Genomic DNA, 23,307 nt, shown 5'->3' with positions numbered 1-23,307 from the left:
ACATCAGCTGGACATAAAGACTGCGTTCTTAAATGGAGATTTGCATGAGGAGGTGTATGTATCGCAGCCTCGTGGTTTTGTTCAAAGAGGGCAGGAAAACAAAGTGTGCAGGTTAAAAAAGGCTTTATATGGTTTAAAGCAAGCTCCACGAGCTTGGTATGAAAAAATACATGCATATTTGACTGCACATGGGTTTCAGAATAGTCCAACAGAAAGCACTTTGTATGTTAAACGTGTGGATGGTGTACATCTAATCATTGCTCTCTATGTCGATGACATGCTGCTCACAGGACCAAATGAGAGTCATATTGCTGATTTTAAGGCTGATTTGAATGCCTCTTTTGAGATGTCAGATTTGGGGCATTTGCATCATTATTTGGGGATACAATTTAAGCAGTGTGATGGAGGTATTGCTTTGTGTCAGACAAAGTATATTGAAACATTGTTGCGGAGATTTGGCCTTGAAGACTGCAAGCCTATTGCTACTCCAATGGAGACAGGTTTGAAGTTGAGTCTTCATGATGCTGGAGATCACTTTGATGTCACACTCTATCAAACAGCTGTTGGTTGCCTCATTTATGTATGCATTACGAGGCCAGACATTCAGTTTGCAGTCTCACAGGTGAGCAGATTTATGCATAGCCCAGGCATTAAGCATTGGCAGGCAGTGAAGCGTATCTTTCGCTATTTGAGTGGTACTCGGCATCTTGGGTTGTTTTATCCCAAGGGGGGATCATTGCCGCCAGATTTACATGTTTTTTCAGATTCTGACTGGGCTGGTTGTTATGACACACGCGTGTCCACGAGTGGTTTTTGCTTCATGCTTGGAAGCTCATGCATATCATGGTTGAGCAAGAAGCAGCCTACTGTGGCCACTTCTAGTTGTGAAGCTGAGTACAGGGCAGCTTTCACAGCTACGGTTGAGTGTGTGTGGCTCAGACGCCTTATGGCTGATTTGGGTGTTGGGCAGCCATCTGCCACCACCATCTTCACTGACAGTCAGAGCGCATTGGCAGTTGCGCGGAACCCAGTGTTCCATGCTCGTACGAAGCACATTGAGGTGCACTACCATTATGTCAGGGAGAGACTCTCTGCAGGAGAGATCAGTTTGGCTTATGTGCCAACACAGGATAACCTTGCAGACCTTTTCACAAAGGCTCTGCCTCGTGAAAAGTTCGAAGCTTTTCGCAAAGCTTTGGGCTTACTCCCTTTTGTGGATTCGTCCACATAGCTAGACACTTCCCTATACATGAGTGCTAGCTCTTGTTCACCGCATCACTCCAGGGGGGATTTGTTACCATATTATAGTAGTGATGTGTGTGAACACACTTAGGACCGCCGGGGCACTTTTTCCCTCACTAGGAGGTTTTTTCCCCCGTGCATTGTATATACGCCCATTATCTTTTAGGATTGGTTATCTTTCATTTTTTGGCACTCATAATACACTACAGTGTTGTGCTCAAGCTTCCTCATCTTCTTGAAGTTGTGTGTGCATTCCTGCAACCCTAATTCCAACATCCTCATGATATTGAGTATCATAGATCAAAGTCGAATATAATTCACTCTTGCTAGATCTTAGAAGCTATTCACGTACATAAAAAAAAATAGTGTGGTGTTCCAATTTTTGGACACTGGCTGAACATGCATCCAAAGGTTTGGCTTTTTCCATTTGGCCAACCTTTGGCACCTAGTGTACCTTGAAAATAAATTAAATTATTTATAAATAAGTATGGCAAGTTAAGAAATCCAACTCAAGAGCAAAAGAACCTCCAAAAGATATATGGAAGCTTAAGGTGGTTTTACTTTTGTATTTGGCCACATGAACTATTCAAACCACCATTGGTGGCCGGCTGAAAATTGATGAGAATGACTACATGCATGAACATGGCCTTAGCTTGTAGTTCGTGCGTTCATGGTGTTAAGCAAACAAATTCTTACTTGTGAACAACTTATATTCACCACAGTTTCTCACGGCCAATTCACCCCTTAAAAACAACTGACAACTAGTTTTTAGCACTTGCAAGATCAGCTTTTGAGGAATTGAGTTTGCAAACAATAAAAAAGCCCTAGAGAAAATTTATCCTTTTGCATTTATTGCAACAAAAAGCAGTGAATAACAAAAATGAGTTTTAAATTTCCATATGGATGAGACTTATCCCTTGTGCTCGGCCATCCGTTACTACGAAAAAAACAGATTTATTAGAAAAAGCCATGTAGGAAATTTATCCTTTTAAAAAGCAATGAATTAGCGAAAACTAGTTTTAATTTTCCATCTCGACAGAATTATCCCTTGTGCTTTTTATCTCGGCCATCAATCTGAAAACCTAGGTACAATGATGAGTGTGAACACAACCTAGGCCACTGTGAAGACAGCCAAAACCCATTTCTGAGTAACCCTCTCTCTTTTAGTGCTCGTTATCTCCATCTTCCTCGTCTCATCATCATGAACAAGTTCAACCTGCCGCAGCGCAGCCTGCTCAAGGATCGGCGTGCCAAGCGAGCTAACCTTCGCCGCCTCAAGTCGGGGAACTCTTCGCTCAAACTCCCCGCCTGCCCCCCCCAACGCCCCACCTCCGGAAAGACACAGCGCAAGTTGCTCAAGAAATGGCGACGTGTAATCTCTCTGCTTTTTCTCAGTTATGGTTTGCTTTTTTTTTTAATAACTTTTTCAGTAGAATTTTTCTCCGCTCTTTCATTCTGAAATTAGGGTATTTCCAACTTTTTCTATAGTTTTTGAAATTAGGGTATTTCCAACTGTTTCTGTGCTGTTTTAATACTCTCTTCAGGTTTTGAAATTAGGGCTTTTTAGTCCACTTGATTCAATTAGGTATGGATACAAGCGAGTAATGTTTAAATTAGGTTTCGTATTTCCTCCTTGCAATGTTACCTTTTCCTCTTTTTCCAGGGTTTCAATTTAGGTTTTTTTTTCCAGTTGTTGAAATTCAGGGTGAATGCCAGCCAGGGGGATTAGTTTAGCTTCTTTATAAGCATGCCTGTTCTGTATCTGAACAAGTTAATAGCCAGAGAAAGCAACATTTACTTGATTTTTGCAAATACATATGCGTTGCAGGATTTGTAAGCAACCTGTCTCACTGAGTAGCATGGATCAAATCTGGGAGGGAGAATTAAAGACGCAGGCTGATCGCCTTGGCCAGGATCGTGTATGTCGTCCCTAAGAGGGTGATGGGTCTCCGATGTCGGATCTCCAGGCAATCACCACCCTGCTTTGGGATAAAATGTATTAGACTGTCAGACATGCACTCGGGACGTAAACCTCTTCTGCATAACCTCATTGAAAGCAGCCCAAAAGTGTGCTAGCATAACCTCACTGAAAGCAACCCGAAAGCCTACTCCCATGAAATCCCAATGGTGAAGGAAGAGGGTAACTGGCAAACCATCCTCTCCTGGGCACTTCCTGCGTGGAAGGGCATCCTGTGTGGCTCCTGTGGCTCCAAGGTCCATGTAAGAGAATGTCTTTCTGAGGGTGTGGCCCGGCTCTGCAATGGTGAGGATCACCAGTGCATGATCGGAGAATGTCGTGCCGGCGAGGATGCCGATCATGCTCCCTTGTTGCAGCCCCACTTATCCACATAGAAGCGGTCAAGACGTGAAAGGGTGGGCCTGTCGGTGCGTCGGTTGGAGTGGAAGAAGGCGAGGCTAACTTGAGTGCAGTCTGGAAGATGCCATTTGTCTTGGCCGCGGATGTGGAAGAGAAGCTCCTCCCATGTGGCACGCTCGGGTAGAATCTTCTTGCAGTTGTGTGTGGTTTGTTCATAGTTGTCACAACACAAAAATATAATATTGGACGGGAATTTTTGGTACGATATGAAATTTTGGGATACCGTACGATAAAATATGGTTTTTTTTAAACACTTACAAATTATGGAGCTTCAAGCTTGAATGTTAGGGAAGGGGAGGGCATGTTAAAGAAGTTGCTCAAGAGCTCAAGCCTATAGCCAAGACAAGCAAAAAAAAAAAGTCGAAAACAGACAAATAGAAAATGGGCAGAAACGGCATTGTTGCAAATGGTCGAATCTGTGCCCAATGGTCATATCGTGCCGTACGATAGCGTATGTTACCGAATTGTACGGCCATACGAATTGTACGGTACGAACTTGGAACAGGTTCGTACCGGTACCAGAAACAACCATGGGTTCGTTCTTGTTATGAGATGATGCTCCTAAACCATGAGAATATTAGGATTGCCACCAACTAGTGCTCTCGAAGCTCCTCTTGGATCCTTTGCATGCCTCGTCGGGAAGAATCTTCCTGCAACTACTACTGGTCGTGTCTGTTGTGAGATGATTCTCTTGAACCATGAGAATATCAAGATTGCTGCCAACTAGTGCTCTCTGAAGTTTCTCTCAGATCCTTTGTGTGTCTTGTTGAAAGTTGGCACCACCAAGGCCTCGGATGTTTGAGGCAACCCTCATGGCTAGAGATGTCAAAATCCCAAAGGATCTCCTCGTAGAACGCTCCCGGTTCGAGACTCGAAACCTGCAAACAAACAAACAAACAAGAAGGGGGTGCAAGCCTGACTCACCACCCAACCATGATAGCCGTGGGCAAGCCCACAATCTTGGCTGTCCCCACCGAGCCACGAGCTGAGCTAACTAGGTTGACGTACTGATCAATCTCTACCTCGTGACGTCCCATACCGCCGCGAAGCTACCCTCGTGGGCCTAGAGGCTGCTGGCGGCCTCGGTTGCGTAAAGTAGGTGCACGTTTGCACTAGATCTAGGCTCCAGACCATAGAGCTCTCACAAATCACGCGAGACTCTGTATGACTAATGACTAACCTTGGCCACCCTTTTATAGGCTCTTGGCCGGTCATCAGGCGTCCACACTTGGGTGCTCGCCCGTTTATAACATAAATTTTGTCATTACGGAATAGTAAACCATTCCGAATCATCCACTGGCCTCCTGCAGCGTGAATGGTAGACTGCTCAGTCATTGAGTCTTGGTCAATGAATGAGCTCCCGTCCTGGATCTTCTGCCAAAATGGACCAAAATAACTATCAGTTCTACAAAGCCCTCTCAATGACTGAAATAAGTCGGTAGAAATCTCGGTGAACGACAAAGTATTCACCTCTCTAATTCGACTAAGCGCATCTGCAACACTATTCATGGACCCTTCCGATAACGGATCTCAAAATCAAAATCTTGCATTAACTCCGCCCAACGAGCTTTCCTTCCTCTCAAATCATCCGCATCACACACATACTTGATTGACTGATGATCAGCCAATACCATAAACTTGGAGCCATATAAGTAATGTCTCCAAACCTTGAGAGCATGAATCACAGCATAAAGCTCCTTCTCAAGGGTTGGCCAACGAGATTGAGTGTCGTCTAGCTTTTTACTTTCAAAAGCAACCGGTCTACCATCTTGAAATAGAGCAGCCCCGATAGCATAGTTACTGGCATCAGTTTCAAGAACATAAGGCCGACTAGGATCAAGTAATGCTAAGATAGGTGCTTCCTTGACTTTATCTTTCAAAAGTTTGAAGGCCATATCCAGATCGTTATTCCAAGTGATAGGTTGATTTGACTTACGTCCACGACCTTTCAACAAGCCGATCATCAGTAGTGTGAGCTGAGAGTACTTCCACACAGATTTCTGAAGAAAAACAACAAAACCAAGAAAAGAATGAAGTTGTTTCACTGTTCGCGGTATAGGCCAGTCCAGAATCTTTTGAACTGGGTCATAGTCAATGCTCAATCCATCTCTAGTGATCTTGTGTCCCAAGTAAATGATTTCTGTCATAAAAAACTCACATTTACTTAATTTAACATATAGTCGATTCTGTCTTAAAATAGATGAAAAAGATCGTTTATCATTTGTTGGAAAGTGACTGGAGCATTGGTTAACCCAAAAGGTAATACGAGAAACTCTTAATGGCTATACCTAGTCTGAAAGGCGGTTCTTTCGACATGCCTTACGTATGTGGTGATAGCCAGTACGTAAATCTATCTTCGTGAAATATTTTGCTCTTGCGAACCGGTCAATCAGGTCATCTGATCTAGGGAGAGGATAACGGGTCTTAATTGTTAGCTTGTTCAATCTCTTGTAATCTATACACATTCTCCAGGTGTTGTCCTTCTTTCTTCTAAGCAACACAGGTGCACCCCAAGGTGATTTACTTGGACGGATCTGGCCCATTCTCAAATAATCTTCGAGTTGTTCAGCCAACTCATCTTCCTCAGCTTCGCTCAACCTGTAAGGTGTGGAATACTGACAGGATGAGCACCGGGGATCAAGTCAATACGATGATCTACTACCCTTTCAGGTGGTAAACCCGATGGCAGTTCCTTAGGAAATACATCTTGAAACGAATCAAGTATCTTCTGTAATTCTTTGCTTTCAAATACACTTAATTCATTGGCATCCATGGAAGGTATGAGAAATGAAGAAAGTGGAATCAATACACAATGGAAAGCAGTATACAAAGAAGAATCCATTATATTTCCAAAATCAACTGTATTTACAAGAGGTCTCTGAGAGGGATGCATACAATCACCTAAAATACTATACTGGGTGTTCCCATGCTGAAAAGAAAAAATATGACTAGACCAATCTATCTGGACTTGAAGAGTCTTAAACCACTCAATCCCTAATAACAAGTCTACATGTTCTAGGTGCATAACATAGCATTCTAGAGTATCTTTGTAGTCCTGAATCCGGATTGGCAGCATCTCCACCTTTCGATTCCATATTTGTCTTCCCGTAGGTAGGCGTACCTCATAGGTATGATCGTTGGGTGTCGTATCAAGACTCAATTTCTGCACAAGTTTGTAGTTAACAAAGTTGTGTGAGCTGCCAGGGTCTAGAAGAATGTGGATTCTATGGCCATTCACTTCTCCATAAACTCGGAGAAGATCATGCAAGCCAAAAACTTTAGAGTTGAACAGACAATCAGAACATGCACTAGGGCGAGAAAGTATAGTAATTGACGTACATGTCAAAGATAACTGGTTAGTTGCCTTTGGCTTGGGTCTTGCGTTGGTCTTTGCACCCTTTTGCTTCGGGCACTCGTTATGCATGTGTCCTTTTTCTTCTCAGATAAAACGTCCCTCCTCCTTGAGCTTCAAAGCCTTAAGGAGTCGTTTCTTCTTCGCTGGTGTCGAACTTGGATTCTTCGAAGGTTGGTCCGAAGACTTTCCTTCAGTCGGGTTAGCCATAGGTGCGGAGAACTTTCTTTTATGCTTGTTCCCCTGCTCGGTAACGGGTTTAGACTTGGAAGAGACCATTGTATCATCATAGATACGAGCTGAATGAATGGCTTCGTCCAATGTTTTGCATTTGTTATTTTTAACCTGTAAACGGTATGAGTCGGACAAACCAACTACGAAGAACCCCAAAAGAGTAGTGGGATCCATCTTTGTAGCTTTCATCTGCAAGTCCCTAAACTTCTGGAGGTAGACCTCATAAGTGAGGTGGTGCGAGGTCATGGTAAAAGCTGTAAACTGGGCAACAACATCATAATCATCCTCTTTCTTGAGGAATTCCTTTTTGAAGACGTCTTCGAATTGTGCCCAAGTCGTTGGTGTAATATGCGGAAGCTTCGGAGAAGGATCGGTACTTCAAAACTCAGAAAACAGCACTCTTTTCGCGACGGAATTAACGCACAAAACTGAAAGACGATGTGCAGAAAATAGAGAGAGAAGGGGGAGATGGAGAAGGACACAGTATTGGGTCCCAATTACCCTCTGTAGGGCCCCCACCACGGATGGTGTATTTGCTTTATTAGAATGATGTAAATCTGAAAACAAATACAAAGTACTTGACCTTTTCTTGGCTGGAAAACCTGCCCTTGACCTTCAGTCCTTCACCCCTTTGCTTTAGCAATGTTCTTGGCTGTCCTGGCCCTTGGTTGCTTGGAGCTCTTGGTGAATTATGAGATGAGATCATTGAGTTCTTGGCTGGGCTTTTATACCTCCTTTTGCATCCAGTCGGCCTGCTTCATGAAGTCCCACGACTGGGTCTGATTTAATAAATGTTTTCACACTATAATAAATGCTGTCCAGCCTGCGCCTGCCTGCTGGACAGATTCCAGGCTGCTGGGCACCATGCGCATGGGTGTGGGACTGCCCCCCACACCTGGCCGACTGGCTGGGTAGGGTTTCTAACCCTGTCGGCTGCCTGTCCAGCAGCCCTAGGGCTGGCCGACAGCCCTTCCAGCCCAAGCCATGGCTGGTGGGCACAGCTTGGGCCCTCCTGGCCCCTTGGGGGTGGTTCTACACCTCCCCCATGCCCACACTACAAGTGCAAGTGCAAGATCTTCTCACTTGGGGTAGCCCTATGGGCTGGCCCCATCTCTACATGCAAACCTACATGCCTTCAGTGTCCTGGCATCCAGTTGCAAACCAGATACACAGAACATCTGACATCATTCCAGAGGGAGACTCACAGCGCGGATAGGCCTCTTGCGCTTTAGCCAATCTGTCTTTGACGGACTCTAGTATCTCCTGGTAAGACTCCGTCACTCTGTTCGCCTCCGGTATTGAAGACGAAGTCCTGGTTAACAACGACTGGAAAGGCCTTCCAAACGCTGCCTCATATGGAGTCCTGCCAATAGCTGAAGAAAAAGAGTCATTCAAAACAGCTTGAACTAAAGGCAAAAACGATTCCCACTTACCTTGCTGATCGTGGACATAACACTTCAGCACATCAAAGGCCAACTGGTTGTATATCTCTGTCTGGCCATCTGTCTGTGGGTGGAATGCACTGGAAAAATTCAACTTAGTACCAAAATTATCAAACAATGCCCTCCAAAAATGACTGGTAAACTTGGCATCTCGGTCTGACACTATGGTCCTAGGAATCCCACCAATCGGGTACCAATGCCGAATGAATAGCTGGGCAACATCCTCGGCGGTCACATTGGCCCTGCAAGGAATAAGCATAACAAATTTGCTGAACCTGTCAACAATAGTCAAACACTGTGTATTACGCTTACTCGGACTGGGAGGCAGATTTGTGACAAAGTCCATCGAAATGTCTTGGAAAGGACCCTCAGGAATTGGCAAAGGCTGTAACAACCCTATCTTCTTTCCACGAGGAGCTTTCACCTTTTGACAAATGTCACAGCGTTGTACATATGTAAACACATCACGCCTCATCTTTGGCCAATAGTATTGCCGTTCTAATTTCTCCAGAGTCGAATTCATGCCCCTATGACCACCTGTAATGGCGTCATGGGCATCATGGAGAAGAGCTGCCCGGAATGATTTCATGACACACAGTCGGCCTTTGTAGTAAAGCCAACCATCGCGTATCAGAAAATGGCATGGTCCTATGGCATCCAATGCCTGTTCCCACTGTGTACCGAATTCCTCGGAATCCGCGTACGTGTGCTTCATGTCTTCTAGTCCTGTACCAACAAGGTCAAGTCTAGTGGTCTGAATCGCAGATACTTGTCCCTTCCTGCTCAAAGCATCGGCCACTGGATTGGCCTTTCCTGGAAGGTACTCAATCATGCCACCAAACTGCTGGAATATCTGACTCCAGCGGTGCTGTCGATCACTCCACTGTGCACTTGGCATCGTCTGAATCCAGCGCAATGCCTGATGGTCAGTGCGGACCTCGAAGTCACGGCCATACAGGAAATGTTTCCAATGTTTCAAGGCCTGTATAACTGCTAGGAGTTCACGATCATAGACTGATTACTTCTTTTCGGCGGGCAGTAACTTACGAGACATGTAAGCTACTGGATGACCATTCTGTTGCAATACACCTCCAATTGCGATGTTACTCGCATCGGTGATCACCTGAAATGGTTCGTCCCACGAGGCAAGGGCTAAACAAGGCGCTTCTGATAAAGCCACCTTGAGGTTCTGGAATGCCTCCAACGCTCGTGGAGTCATTCGAATCTTTTGCCTCCTTGTTTTCACTCCCTTTAGTAGATCGGTGAGGTCTGCCGAGAGATCAGAAAACTTGTCAATGTGGGTGGAATATGCCTGGCATATACCCACAAATGATCTAATGTCATAAGCAGTCTGAGGTACTTCCCAGTTAACAATCTCGGCTACTTTAGCCGGATCCAGTCGAATGCCTTCGGCACTGATTATATATCCCAAGTAATGTACCTGGAACAGATAAAATTCCGACTTCTTTTCATTGACATAGAGCTCGTTGCTTTCCAGCAACTTAAGGACTTTCTCCACATCAATGTCATGCTGCTCAACTGTAGCTGAAAATATGAGTATGTCGTCCAGAAATATGAACACACACACTCCAATCAACTCCCGAAAAATACGCATCATCATGCGGTTAAATGTAGCTGGGGCGTTCGTCAAACCAAATGGCATGACCACAAATTCATAGTGGGCCCGTTCTGTACGGAAAGCTGTCTTGGGGATGTCCCCCTCAACAATCCGAACCTGGTGGTACCCACTCTTTAAATCCAATTTAGAGAACACCTTAGCTCCATTCAGCCTCTCGAGAATATAGTCAATTCGAGGCATCGGGAATCTGCTCTTGATAGTCAGCTTGTTGAGTGCACGATAATCGACACACAACCGAGAAGACCCATCTTTCTTCTTGACAAATAAGATCGGTGCTGCAAATGGCGACACACTGGGGCGGATGAAGCCAGCTTGCAACAATTCTTGGAGTTGGCGGTCCAACTCCGATTCCATTGCCTTAGAAAGGCGATACGGGAACTTGCTCGGGGGTTCCGAGCCTGGGAGGAGGTCAATCTTGTGATCCTCCGGTCTGGACGGGGGAAGCTGGGGAGGGAGACTGTCCCGAAGAAAAATCTTCTGGAACTTTTCATGGAGAACCGAGTACTTCTCGGAAGCACTGGCCACCGTCTGGGCTGTCTGGACGTAAATCATCGCACACTGTGCGCCTTTCCTGACTGCTCGCTTAGCCTGCAAGTGGCTTATGAGCGGAAAGTTTGGAATACCTGGCTTACACTTAATGGTCACAGGGGTGTTTGACACATTCCGATCGATCTGGAACGTGTGCTTGTCCCACTTGACATCAGGAAGAAACTTGTGAAACCACTGGATACCCAAAATTATGTCTGCTCCTACAAGAGGGGCAACCATAAAGTCACGCACAAACTCTATGCCCTGAATTACTAACTTAGCACCTAGAGCTTCATACTTGACGCTCGTTGTCATACCTGTGCTAAATCCCTCAACTTGTTTGTCCACCGGAGTGAGCTCGAAGCGGGCACGCCTAGCGGCCTCTTCCGTGATCACATCCTCCGTGCTGCCGCTGTCAAACAAGACAACGACTCTCTGGCCACCTATGTAGCCAAAGGACTTGAGCAATTCGTTGCGCTCATACTCCTGGTCATGGGCGCCCTTCTGCTTATCTTCGAGCTCCCGGCTAATAATTGCTCCAACTGAAGCACCGGGGGTGGAAGAACTAGGGGTAGCCACTGGGGTCTGTGTGGGAGCTGTGCTCACCACGGAAGCTGTGGAGGCGGCGGCGGCCTTTGGAGGCTTCTTCGGACAATCCCGAGAAGTATGTCCTTTTGTGTGACAAAAGTAACATCTACCCTCCTTCCTGTACTGAGCAAGCTCCTCAGCACTCAACTTGCCACCTGTCTTGCCTGCCTCCGCTTTCTGGTCTGGAGTAAGCTTAGACGCATTGTTCGAGTTCTTGGAGCCAGAGGCTCCCGGGCTCTGTCCTGGGGAAGACCCCGTCTGGTTCTGGCTTTTGCCCCCCGAGGCGTTAGCCTTGGGAGAAGCCGGCTAGGAAGTCTTGGGCTTGCCACCATTGTGTTTCATTTCTGCACTCTGCGCAAGCGAGAGTGCGTCCTCAAAGGTGGCTGGTCTAAACATACGCACCTCCCATTGGATGTGCGTGTCCAGGCCATACAAAAACTGCCCCTTCTTGTCCGCATCAGATAAGCCTAATTGTAGACACAAGGTCGAAATTCTATTGGCAAACTGAAGGACTGGTTGCGCATTCTGACGCGCACCCCTGAACTCGTCTTCGAGTCGCTCAAGGTAGTGGGGCGGTAAAAACCGCTGCTTAAGGTCACGGATGAACTCGTCCCACCCATAAGCTGCCATACCTGATCTGGTGTGGGCATGAGCCCACTGAGTCCACCAAGGAATGGCCTCACCTTCCAAGTACCAACTAGCTAAGATCACTTTGTCAATATCTGTTTTCCTAACTGCGGCAAAGTAAGCTTCAAATTGATGTAACCATGAATACAGAGTAGTGGGATCGAGTTTACCATTATACTTACTGAAATTCATTTTCTCGGGAAAATGATTCGAGGGCGCCGCCGGTGTCAATCTGGCGTCCAAAGCTCTGAGGTAACGCTCGTGTTCCACTCGTCGCATGGCGTCGTCTTCTCGTTGTCGAATCTCCAATGCACGCATCTGCATCTCAAGCAAGGAGCTTGGCTGCGGCTGTGACCCCGCGAGAGGGTCCCTGTGACGAGGATCTGGTATCTGGGATACGGAAGGAGAGGGAGGAGGAGATGGAAAACGCGACGTTGGAGAGCGAGAACGCTCCTCCAGAGCCAAAATCCGCGCCTTCTGCTCATCCAACTTGGTTGTCTGGTCTGCGATTGCTCGCATCATCTGCTGGAACATGTCTGTTACACTCAAGCCGGGTGCCCTAGCTGGGCTGCCTGGTGCACTCTGGTCCCATGGTTCTGGTTCTCTCTCGTCGCCGAAGTTCGCCATAGCGGGAAAATGCAGTTCCTTGGAACGCAATCCGACCATCCACTATCTGTGTGGGAGACTTCCGGAGGCTTCCGGAGGCTAAAAACCAACCGTCCTTCGAGGGACAGGAGTCACTCTGAAAGGGGTAGTCCACCGGCGTCTAAAAACCAACCACATGAGCGAAAAAATTTTCTGGTTTTCTTTGCTGAATCTTTGTCCTTGAAGTGAGCTCTGATACCACTGTAATATGCGGAAGCTTCGGAGAAGGATCGGTACTTCAAAACTCAGAAAACAGCACTCTTTTCGCGACGGAATTAACGCACAAAACTGAAAGACGATGTGCAGAAAATAGAGAGAGAAGGGGGAGATGGAGAAGGACACAGTATTGGGTCCCAATTACCCTCTATAGGGCCCCCACCACGGATGGTGTATTTGCTTTATTAGAATGATGTAAATCTGAAAACAAATACAAAGTACTTGACCTTTTCTTGGCTGGAAAACCTGCCCTTGACCTTCAGTCCTTCACCCCTTTGCTTTAGCAATGTTCTTGGCTGTCCTGGCCCTTGGTTGCTTGGAGCTCTTGGTGAATTATGAGATGAGATCATTGAGTTCTTGGCTGGGCTTTTATACCTCCTTTTGCATCCAGTCGGCCTGCTTCATGAAGTCCCACGACTGGGTCTGATTTAATAAATGTTTTCACACTATAATAAATGCTGTCCAGCCTGCGCCTGCCTGCTGGACAGATTCCAGGCTTCTGGGCACCATGCGCATGGGTGTGGGACTGCCCCCCACACCTGGCCGACTGGCTGGGTGGGGTTTCTAACCCTGTCGGCTGCCTGTCCAGCAGCCCTAGGGCTGGCCGACAGCCCTTCCAGCCCAAGCCATGGCTGGTGGGCACAGCTTGGGCCCTCCTGGCCCCTTGGGGGTGGTTCTACACCTCCCCTATGCCCACACTACAAGTGCAAGTGCAAGATCTTCTCACTTGGGGTAGCCCTATGGGCTGGCCCCATCTCTACATGCAAACCTACATGCCTACAGAGTCCTGGCATCCAGTTGCAAACCAGATACACAGAACATCTGACATCATTCCAGAGGGAGACTCACAGCGCGTTGGCTGCTTGCGCCATCCTGTGCCTAGGCTTGGCCCGTCTGCCTACCTGCGCACCCCATGACGACTGCACTTGTACGCTTGCGCTGCCTGGCTGATGCTGTCGCCTACGCAATAGTCTTGTACCCTACTGTGTCTCTGCATAAACTTGGCCGACTGCAGTACAGTGGTACACCTTTGCCCGCGTGTTATACCGTACCCGCCCAAGCTGTGCATACAAGCATTACACACACGGCTGGCGACCTTCTCTCTTCTCTCTTACAAACAAAAGCCAACAAGCTTTTTTTTTTTGTTTTTTCTCTCTCAACTGTTCATGCGGCTGCACAAACATCTTCAGCCTTCTTCTTGCAAAGCAAAACAACCCTACTAGACCACCTTCTCCATCATCACGGGTCTCTTTGATGAAAAAGCAACATACTAATCTAAAAAACAGAAGTATGCATAGACAAAAAACAGCAAGCTTCTTGAACTCATACCTTTTCTTCGACCTCATCTTCTCTACCTACCGACTTGCTCGTTCACGAGGCGCACGCTCTGATACCACTGTCAAAACCCCAAAGGATCTCCTCGTGAAACGCTCCCGATTCGAGTCTCAAAACCTGCAAACAAACAAACAAACAAGAAGGGGGTGCAGGCCTGACTCACCACCCAACCAGGACAGCCGTGGGCAAGCCCACAATCTTGGCTGTCCCCACCAAGCCACGAGCTGAGCTAACTAGGTTGACGTATTGACCAATCTCTACCTCGTGACGTCCCATACCGTCGTGAAGCTACCCTCACGGGCCTCGATACTGCTGCTGGCCTTGGTTGTGTAAAGCAGGTGCACGTTTGCACTAGATCCAGGCTCTAGACCATAGAGCTCTCACAAATCACGCGAGACTCTATATGAGACTAATGACTAACCTTGGCCACGTCTATCCCTAACTCAGCTCGCGAATCAGCATGCCTAGCTCCAAGCTTCCCCAAACCTCGAAGCTAGTCTTGCGTGCGTGTAGCACACGGTAGATACACACTGTGCACATGACAGGAGACTCCATGAACCGCTGTGTAACTTGGTTGAACACAATGCTAATCAATACACTTAAATACACTAAGATTTGATGGACACTTGCTCAAAATACAAGAAGTAAATTGCTGAATTGACAAGAGACACACAATGAGCCGGAACGGCCGATCCCTCCCTCAAATAAAGTATATTGATCTTGGGAGAATCAAGTACATAGTGTCATGGGCATTTCTGACCAGATTTCCATACCAATGCATATGAATACAGTATTGTAAACAAGTGGTTGTCGATGTAGACTTGCAACCCACACTACCCTCTCAAGTGCCCATGTTCCCTACCATCTGCTCTCTATTGTTCCACCAACACATGGTAGCAACAATCTACAAGAGAGCACGTAGGACAAGAGAACACTACATAGGGTATGTGATCTTGTAATCCAGTTCCTCCCTCCTGCTACTTGCTCCCATATTTAAGCATAAAAGCTTACCAATAGCAAGTAGAGTCGATGACAGCGGAAGTCTTTGCGATGGAAGTCCTTGGAGTGTTGAGATCTTTGATTTGTCGCCTTTCTTCATGACAAAAGTCTTCAAGAGTAAGTCTCCTCATCTCTCTCCTCGACTCCTGCTCTGTGATGGCTCCCAAGGCTCTCTTGTTGCACACTAGCCTCTACCACCGTTACAGGCTGCCCTAATGATGGCTACTCTCTTTCTTTCTCTCTTGAAGGCTGCCCATGAAGAATACCGGCTCTGTTGGGGACTGTTTTGGAGGCTTCCATCGCGAAGAAATACTAAAGGCAAGGGTATTTTATCATTTATTATGATTTCTAGCCATTGTACTTGTTGTACTAGCCTTTGTACCTGTTGTACCAGCAATTGTATTGGTTGTACCAGTCCTTTTACTTGTTGTACCATCCATTGTACCGATTATACCAGCTTTTATACTTGCTGTACCAGCCATTGTACATGTTGTACCAGCATTTGTACATGCTGTACTTGTTGTGCCAGCCATTGTACCAGTTGTACCAGCCATTGCACCGGCTGTACTAGCCTTTGTACCTGCTGTACCAGCTGAATGGAGAGTTGTACTTACTGTACCAGCTCTATTGCATGAAGATCCGTGTTTTTTGGGGAAGAATCAGTACCCACACAGAGGTATATGGATTATGTTGTTGGCTCGACATTTCTACAGCCTATGTTCCGGCTTGGTTGCCTCGTGTTGGGCTTTGTTATGGCATTTGTATATGGATAAGGCCCTCAAAGCTTGTACATGAAATTATTCTCCTTGGGTAATAAAATACTCCAAGGGGGGGGTCGGCCCATTCCGGCCTCTATGTGGTGTCACACGTGCAAGCTCCATTTTCAGCATTTGTGGATATTTTGTCCAGCTTTATGTTTTATGCAAAGTGATGATGGATATGTGTTAAGGCTGTGGCCATGTTTAAATGTTTTAATATGCATTGATGGTATCAACAAGTGTGTTAAACGCCCTAGTCCCCCGGGCACCCGTCGCGAGTTTCAGACAGGGACCACAAGGTTTGTTCAAGAAAAAGCATCACTCTTGATTAAAAAGCAAGAAAAAGCAAAAAGGCAAACTGGGTTGATTGCGAGCCAAGAGCACCATTGTCAAGAGGAGACTGAATCGGACCAAAAAGCTAAAAGCTATCTTTTCAAAAGAAGCTTGTAACTATTTGGTTCTCCTAGCTCTATTTCACATGATGAAACCCGTGTCCAGACATCAGATAGGTGGAAGAAGACATGGGGACAGGGTCCATAAGATTTGAAAGCACCATTCTTGGTTTAAAAAAAAGCAAGAAAAGCAAAAAGTCAAATAGGGTTAACCGTGAGCTAAGGGCACCATTAACTGAGCCGGGCCAAAAAGCTAAAAGGCGTTTTCTCAAAAAGCAGCTCTAAGGTCAAAAAGCAAGGCCTTAAAGCCAGAAAAGCAAAGCACCAAAAGTTGAGTAATATTTTATTAATAAAAGTAAAAAGAGCAAAAGCAAAGGTAAAAACGAAAAAGCAAAGCATAAAAAGGCAAAGGAAAAAGTAGAGCCTTTTTCAAGTATATAAAGGCTTGAACCTCCCTTGTAGCATCATGAAGGAGATCGTGGAGTGTGGGCATCATTATGATCATGGAGAGCTTCTTCTTCGCCATCAACACCTTCTCCAACTTGCTTTTCAGATGTACAGTCATTCCTAGACTTGTATGGACATATGCATGGGCGATACGGACGCGTGTATGGAGTTGCACAAACATGTACGGACAGAAATTTCCGAAATCCTCAAAATTTTAGAAACCCTAGAACTGTTCCAAAAACCCTAAAAATTGCTTTTTCGAGGTTTTTATTGCCCAAAAACCATTAAAGCAGGTTTTATATTAGTTTTCTTGTGAGAAAGAGCTTTTCCATGGTTTTCTTCATGGACAAGACTATAGGAGTTGTGGAGATTACTTATGGGATGAGCGAGTGTTTCTTGGACTTGGACTTGGATTTGGACTTGGATTTAGAGCTTGGACATGGAGAACTTGGGCATAGAGCTTGGACATATAGCTTGGGCATGAAGCTTGGACATAAACATGGAACTTGGACATATAGCTTGGGCATGAAGCTTGGACATGAACATGGAACTTGGACTTGGATTTGGATCTAGACTTGGATTTTGGACTTCGACATGGATCTGGACTTGGATTTTGGACTTAGACTTACTTGGACTTGGATTCATTGGATTTGGATTTGGATATTGGATCTGGTACTAGCCCGGTGAGAGATACTTGTGGGTCATCCCCGTGGTGTGCTCGGCATTAGTGATCTTGTGCCTTGACATTGACATCGACTTGGATATCCTACATCGGCATATCTGTTTGTTTTGTATTCATTGATTGTATTGATCCTGGCCAGCGTGCCCGTGGATTGTTCCTGAATAAATTCCTGAAAGGGGTCGGGGCCTGTTCCCCGCTCAGTGCAAGATCCCTATTTCCTTCTCTCTCCCCTCTCTCTCTCTATATCCTTATCTCTTGGACACGTGGTTGAGTCTGTCACTGCACGCTCCACTGGGCTTACAAAGCTCCAGGGCCAAAAAGCAAGGTCTTGAAGTTAGAAAAGAAAAGTTAAAGAACTTTGACAAAAAGTGAGTAATATTTTATTATTAAAAAGCAAAAAGCAAAAGTAAAGAGTAAAAAAGACCAAAAGGAAAGTAAAAGAAGAAAGCAAAGCAAAAGCATTGCTTTTAGCAAAAAAGCAAGGCATTCCCAAGGTATAAAAGAAGCATGAACCTCTCCATTCTCTTCATTCATTGAAGCTTGGAGACTAACCTCACCTTCATTAACATCATCATCAAGCTTGTGGGAGAGTGTGAGAAGATCATCATCATCATCATGTTCATCATCGTTGCGTCTTGAAACTTCATCCCCACCTATCTTGGAGCTGCTGCCACACCGATTGAAGCTGCTGTCCTTGTGCCGCCTGTCTCAGCCACCTGTGCAACCAACTCCGCCTGCAGTCATCAGTGCTGCCAGCGCTCAGCTCCAACAGCGCCTAGTCTCAGCCAGCGCAGTGCCGCCTACCCCAGCTTCTGCTGCCTGGTCGCCCTTGCTCCCTGGATTTCTGTCAGAAGCCAGCCAGCGCTGCTGCCAGCCAGCTAGCGTCGCCTGCTTGCCCAGCTGGCGTGGCCACCACCTATAGCACCTATGCCGCCTTTGAAGCGCCATGTTCTGAGCGCCGTCTCCGAGCTGCTTGTTTGGCCAGGCCTCGCCATCTGTACTGAACTCTTGTGCGCCATCTGTTGCCAGCCACCTTAACCACCAGTTGCAGCGTGATCTTCAACAACTGAACCTAGCCAAACAAGCTGATTTACGTTATATCCTACTGTTGCTGGTAACTGGTCCATACTTTGTTGCTTCGTGGACTGGTCCTGGGTTATACTCCTGAGTACCTCTTGTGAGTTGTTTCTTCTCGAGTTTTGGGCAACAAGACTATAGTTGGTTATCATAAGCTTCATCATTTACACACATCTCTTGTTTACTTTCAACAAGCTTGGGGTTCCTTGGATTTTGGGTTTGGACTTGGACTTGGATTTGGATCTGGATCTGGTACTAGTCCGGTGAGACCCTATGGTGTGCTCGGCATCGTTGATCTTGTGCCTCGGACATCAACTCTGAACTGGATTTGTACATCAACATATTTGTTTGCTTTTGTATTCATTGTTGTATTGATCTTGGCCAGCGTGCTCGTGAATAAATTCCTGAAAGGGGACAAGGCTTGTTCCCCGCTCAGTGTGGTGTATTGTGCAAAGCTCCATGAAACCCCCTTCTTTCTCTCTCCCCCCCCCCCCCCCCTCTCTCTCTCTCTCTCTCTCTCTATCTCTTGGTTGAAATCTGTTATGGCATGCCCCATTGGGCTTACAGCATCCGAGACATGGCTCCACATGCAAAGTCCCTGGCCTAACCTAAAGGTCTTAACCTTGGTTAGCCTTGGGACATAACATACTTCCCCCCTTAAGCACCATTGATGTCCTCAGCAATGAATTCAGGGAACTGACTCTTCAGATTATGCACTTACTCTCATGTAGCCTTGACCTCAAATCGTCCCTTCGTGTCATGTGCAAGCTAATTCCTAGGACTAATCCTTGAAGGGCAACAAGATAAAGAACCAGATTTTGGGGCAGGAGTACCTTGTGGACTCTGTCAGCTGTGCTCAGTGTGTTGTACTGTGCAAAGCTCCATGACCCCCCTTCTTTCTCTCCCCCCCCCCTCTCTCTATCTCGATCTCTTGGTTTAAATCTATTATGGCATGCCCCGTTGGGCTTAAAGCATCCGAGACATGGCTCCACATGCAAAGTCCCTGGCCTAACCTAAAGGTCTTAACCTTGGTTAGCCTTGGGACATAACATACTTCCCCCCTTAAGCACCATTGATGTCCTCAGCAATGAATTCATACTCTCATGTAGCCTTGACCTCAAATTGTCCCTTCCTGTCTTGTGCAAGCTAATTCCCAGGACTAATCCTTGAAGGGCAACAAGATAAAGAACCAGATTTTGGGGCAGGAGTACCTAGTGGACTCTGTCAGCTGCACCATGTTATGGAATATTTGTCCAGGATCTGGCTGACAAGAAGCATGATAAAAATCATGTAACACGTTCATAGTGGGCCAAAAAGGTGCCCAACTCTATGCCCCTTGGTCAGGCTACTTTGCACATGCTTAGGCTTCCCAAAACTAGTTCAGAATTGCCCAAATGTGTCCTTTTCTACACCATGCTGGATTTGCTTATGATTTCGCCATGATGTAAGCATCTTGCCTTTCATGTCCAGCACTATTCCATAGTGTAGAGGTTTTTTTTTGGTTTTTTTTGGTTTTTTTTTGTTTGGAGGTTTTTTAAGTTATTTTTTCTTTATTTGCTATGAGTTTTTAAGGTTTACTGTGATTTCTAAAAATGTTACATCTGGGGGCTAAAAAACTGAGAGTTTTTGATAAAACAATATGATAAGAAATTATAAAAAATGTATGAAGCTCTCTTAAGAGAAGGAAAGAATAGAAAGAGAGAGCGTCTATTCATTGACAATATCTTCCGCTTCGTCCAAGCTGGATCAGAAGTCTCTACGGGTAGAGGAGGAGGAGGAGGAGGAGGAGAAGGTGGAAGAGGGGAGAAGAAAGGAAGATGAAAGTGAGAGTGTGACGAAACTGGCAAAAGAGGGTGAAAATGCCGTCTGTGCAAATGAGTAGGGACCAGCCTGCCCGTCCCATATCTGGACAAAATTGGGCAGTTCCCCAATCCTGTTAATGGGCACTAGCCGGCAACCCAGTCAGCATTTGTGTGATGAGGTGGGTGTGGTTATTGTTCCCTGCCCACCAGCGACTGAGATGATTAGTACAAACGCTTGCTGTTGGGCATGCAGGATCTGTGTCCAGCCTTAAGTTATTGGGTAATGATAGGAGAGGGCGGTTGATTAGTGCAAATGCTTGCTGTTGGGCATGCAGGATGTCTGTGTCCAACCTAAGTTATGGGGTAATGATAGGAGAGGGCGGTTTGTCTTAACAAGCAGTGTTCTTTCTGTGGCCATTAATCTGTTCTTGTACCCACCTTTTTGTGGTCATTCTTGGTTGAACCTTGAGGTTTTGGAAACAGGCTCAGAAAGATGCTCTGGAAAGTGGATTGGTGAGCATGCAGGACATCGAAATGATGGCGGCTGATAATTCAGGTATATCTGCATGTGACAGTCTTTTCTACATGTTGCGGTTGTGTTTTCAAAGCATTTAATCTTAGAGCTTGATTCGGGTTGCTTGTCGTGTCAGACGGTCAAGAAAAAGCTCAATCGCATGAAGGGGAGAAAAAGCCTTACCGGGTACTCGTAAAGAAAAGGGCAAAGCTGATGCTCAAGAAGTCCAAGAAACAAGGTCGTATCTCTTACATTGGGATTATAGTTTTCATTGTTCCTGGTTAACAGCATGAACTACCCTTTGGATCTTTATAGACAGATATACCCTGCCCATAGGATGGGGTGATCCCCCACCTGTGAGGGGCAAGGGGGTAAGGTCTCTCGTTTTCATGTGCTGGAGTTATGTCTGTAACCCTAAAACCTAGTATAACTGACGGGATGGGACTTGTGTTACAGGTAAGCAAGCAATGTCAAATAAAGATGCAATGATACAATGAAAACGTGATCAGGCAGTGAATTGAACACAAGTTTTAGTTATACCTTTTAGAAGTCTTAGTCTTGGTATTGTTTTTCTGCTAAGAAAACCAAAGAGATATCTTAGCACTCTCAAAGCTACCATAAAGTTTGTTTTTACAATATTGTCTTAGACTGGAAAGCAGCATGGTATATGGATGTATATTCCCAGCATGACATGTTTGTTTTACCAAAAAGGTTCACACCCACCCCCATTAGTCGGCCCTCCCCCTTCTCCCATACAATGTTACTGCCTGTTGAATGTAGTGAGAGATTTAACCTTGTGACCTGGGTGACAAGATGCTGAATCTCGATTACACCATGGGAGGCTTGACATGTTTTTTTTAAGTGGTGCATTGTAACGCCTTTCGAGTTATGATGTTTTTTTTTGGCAAGTTATGATTTGTACCATTTTTGAGTGATTCTAAAGAGAGATGGATTAAGGCAACCGAAAACATAGGGAAAATATTGTGAACAAAGATGACAGATTGTCCAGCACTTGAAAAGGAAAGGGGAAATGCCAAAGGTTTGGAGATAAAAGGGAGAGAGGAGTTCTTGGAAAAAAAGGTGAGAGACGAGAAGGGGTGATTATGAAGCCTAATTTATGATTACAAATATTAAACAAATCATGTTTTGACTATAGGTAGGTATAGGAGGGCTTCTTGTGTAGTACTTATAGCATTTTGTTGGGAAATTACAATATCCATTTTTTAGTTCACTTTTTGAGCAAGATGACGTGGTGGTCTAGATCTATTAAAAAGGGGTGGGGGAGTGATTTATGAAAGCTGCTACGGAGATTTAAAAAAAAACATGTTTTGGTCATAGGTAAGTATTGGAAGGCTATTATAGTTGTTTTACAAGTTGTTTGAGGGAAAGAAGAATGTCATTTTTGTGTGTGATGATGGTTGTGTGATGATGATGAGATGTGAGAAAATACATGCATTATTAGGGGTGATTTGAACTTAGAAAGGGCCTCATAAGGAATGGATTGATGAGCTAAAAAAAGTGATTAATAAGCTTAAAATGGGGGGTTGTCCTAGCATAAATTGATCTTATCCTTGTACTCTCTACTTCCCTCTTTCTACGGTCCCTACTCACATTTTTGGCCCCACCACCTAGACCATGTACTCTTTACTTTCCCCTCTATGCCTCCTCCTGCCAATTGTAGCCCCACTAGCTAGACCCCCCTTCCCTCATTAATTACTATACATTATTTTCACTCCTCCTATCATCACATCACATCACATCACATCATCAACTTGTCCAAATAGTGAACTTAAAAAATGATAATTTTATGTCCCCCTAAAAATTTATAACCTATATCTTTGCTCCCTACCCCCATTCTTAGCCCCAACACCTAGACCATGTACTCTCTACTTTACCCCTTCTACTACAACATTATTTTCACTCCCTCTAGCACCACTTTACACGTCAAACTCGTCCAAAAAGTGACCTTTAAAAACGAGAATTTTTACATCCCCCTAAAAATTATAACAACCCTCTCCTATATCTACCTATGACTAAAAATGGCTTTTTATATATCCAAAGTCCTAATGCAAGCTTCATAATCACTCCACTTAATTTACTACTTGTGGAGCATGTTTTAGCTTGTAGAGTGTGTTTTGCAACATGTAAACCTTGCTTTCAAAATTGGGACTAGTAAACACTAGTGGTTGGGAAAGTTTTTTTTACATCCATTTGGCAAATAAGCAATCCAGTTGCTTTCCAAGGTAAGGATGGTGTAAATTATGGTTAGAAAATTGTTATCATCCAAGTAGATGTCGATGAGGATAATGCCACCTTCTTTCCATGCCATTTCCATGCCAACACATATTGGGTCCCCCAAGGTGTGGTTCCAAGATTCATGCTTGGATCCCAATGGTGAATCCATCAAGGGT

At 45.4% G+C, this 23,307-nt stretch overlaps 1 protein-coding gene across 1 annotated transcript; it reads left to right on the top strand.

The window, feature by feature from the left end:
• The first annotated feature begins 2,340 nt into the window (after positions 1 to 2,340).
• Positions 2,341 to 21,819, top strand: LOC147622459 (uncharacterized). Its single transcript, XM_086822033.1, has 4 exons — positions 2,341 to 2,614; positions 20,866 to 20,938; positions 21,033 to 21,134; positions 21,353 to 21,819. The coding sequence occupies exons 1-4, from the start codon at positions 2,444 to 2,446 to the stop codon at positions 21,391 to 21,393; spliced, it is 387 nt and encodes a 128-aa protein (XP_086678159.1). The 5' UTR covers positions 2,341 to 2,443; the 3' UTR covers positions 21,394 to 21,819.
• Positions 21,820 to 23,307: the final 1,488 nt, after the last annotated feature.

This window comes from Cibotium barometz, chromosome 28, assembly GCF_041138505.1.
Source record: "Cibotium barometz isolate CiBa-2024 chromosome 28, ASM4113850v1, whole genome shotgun sequence".
NCBI lineage: Eukaryota > Viridiplantae > Streptophyta > Polypodiopsida > Cyatheales > Cibotiaceae > Cibotium > Cibotium barometz.
The sequence above is the reverse complement of the archived record's forward strand: the minus strand, read 5'-3'. Positions and strand labels throughout refer to the sequence as shown.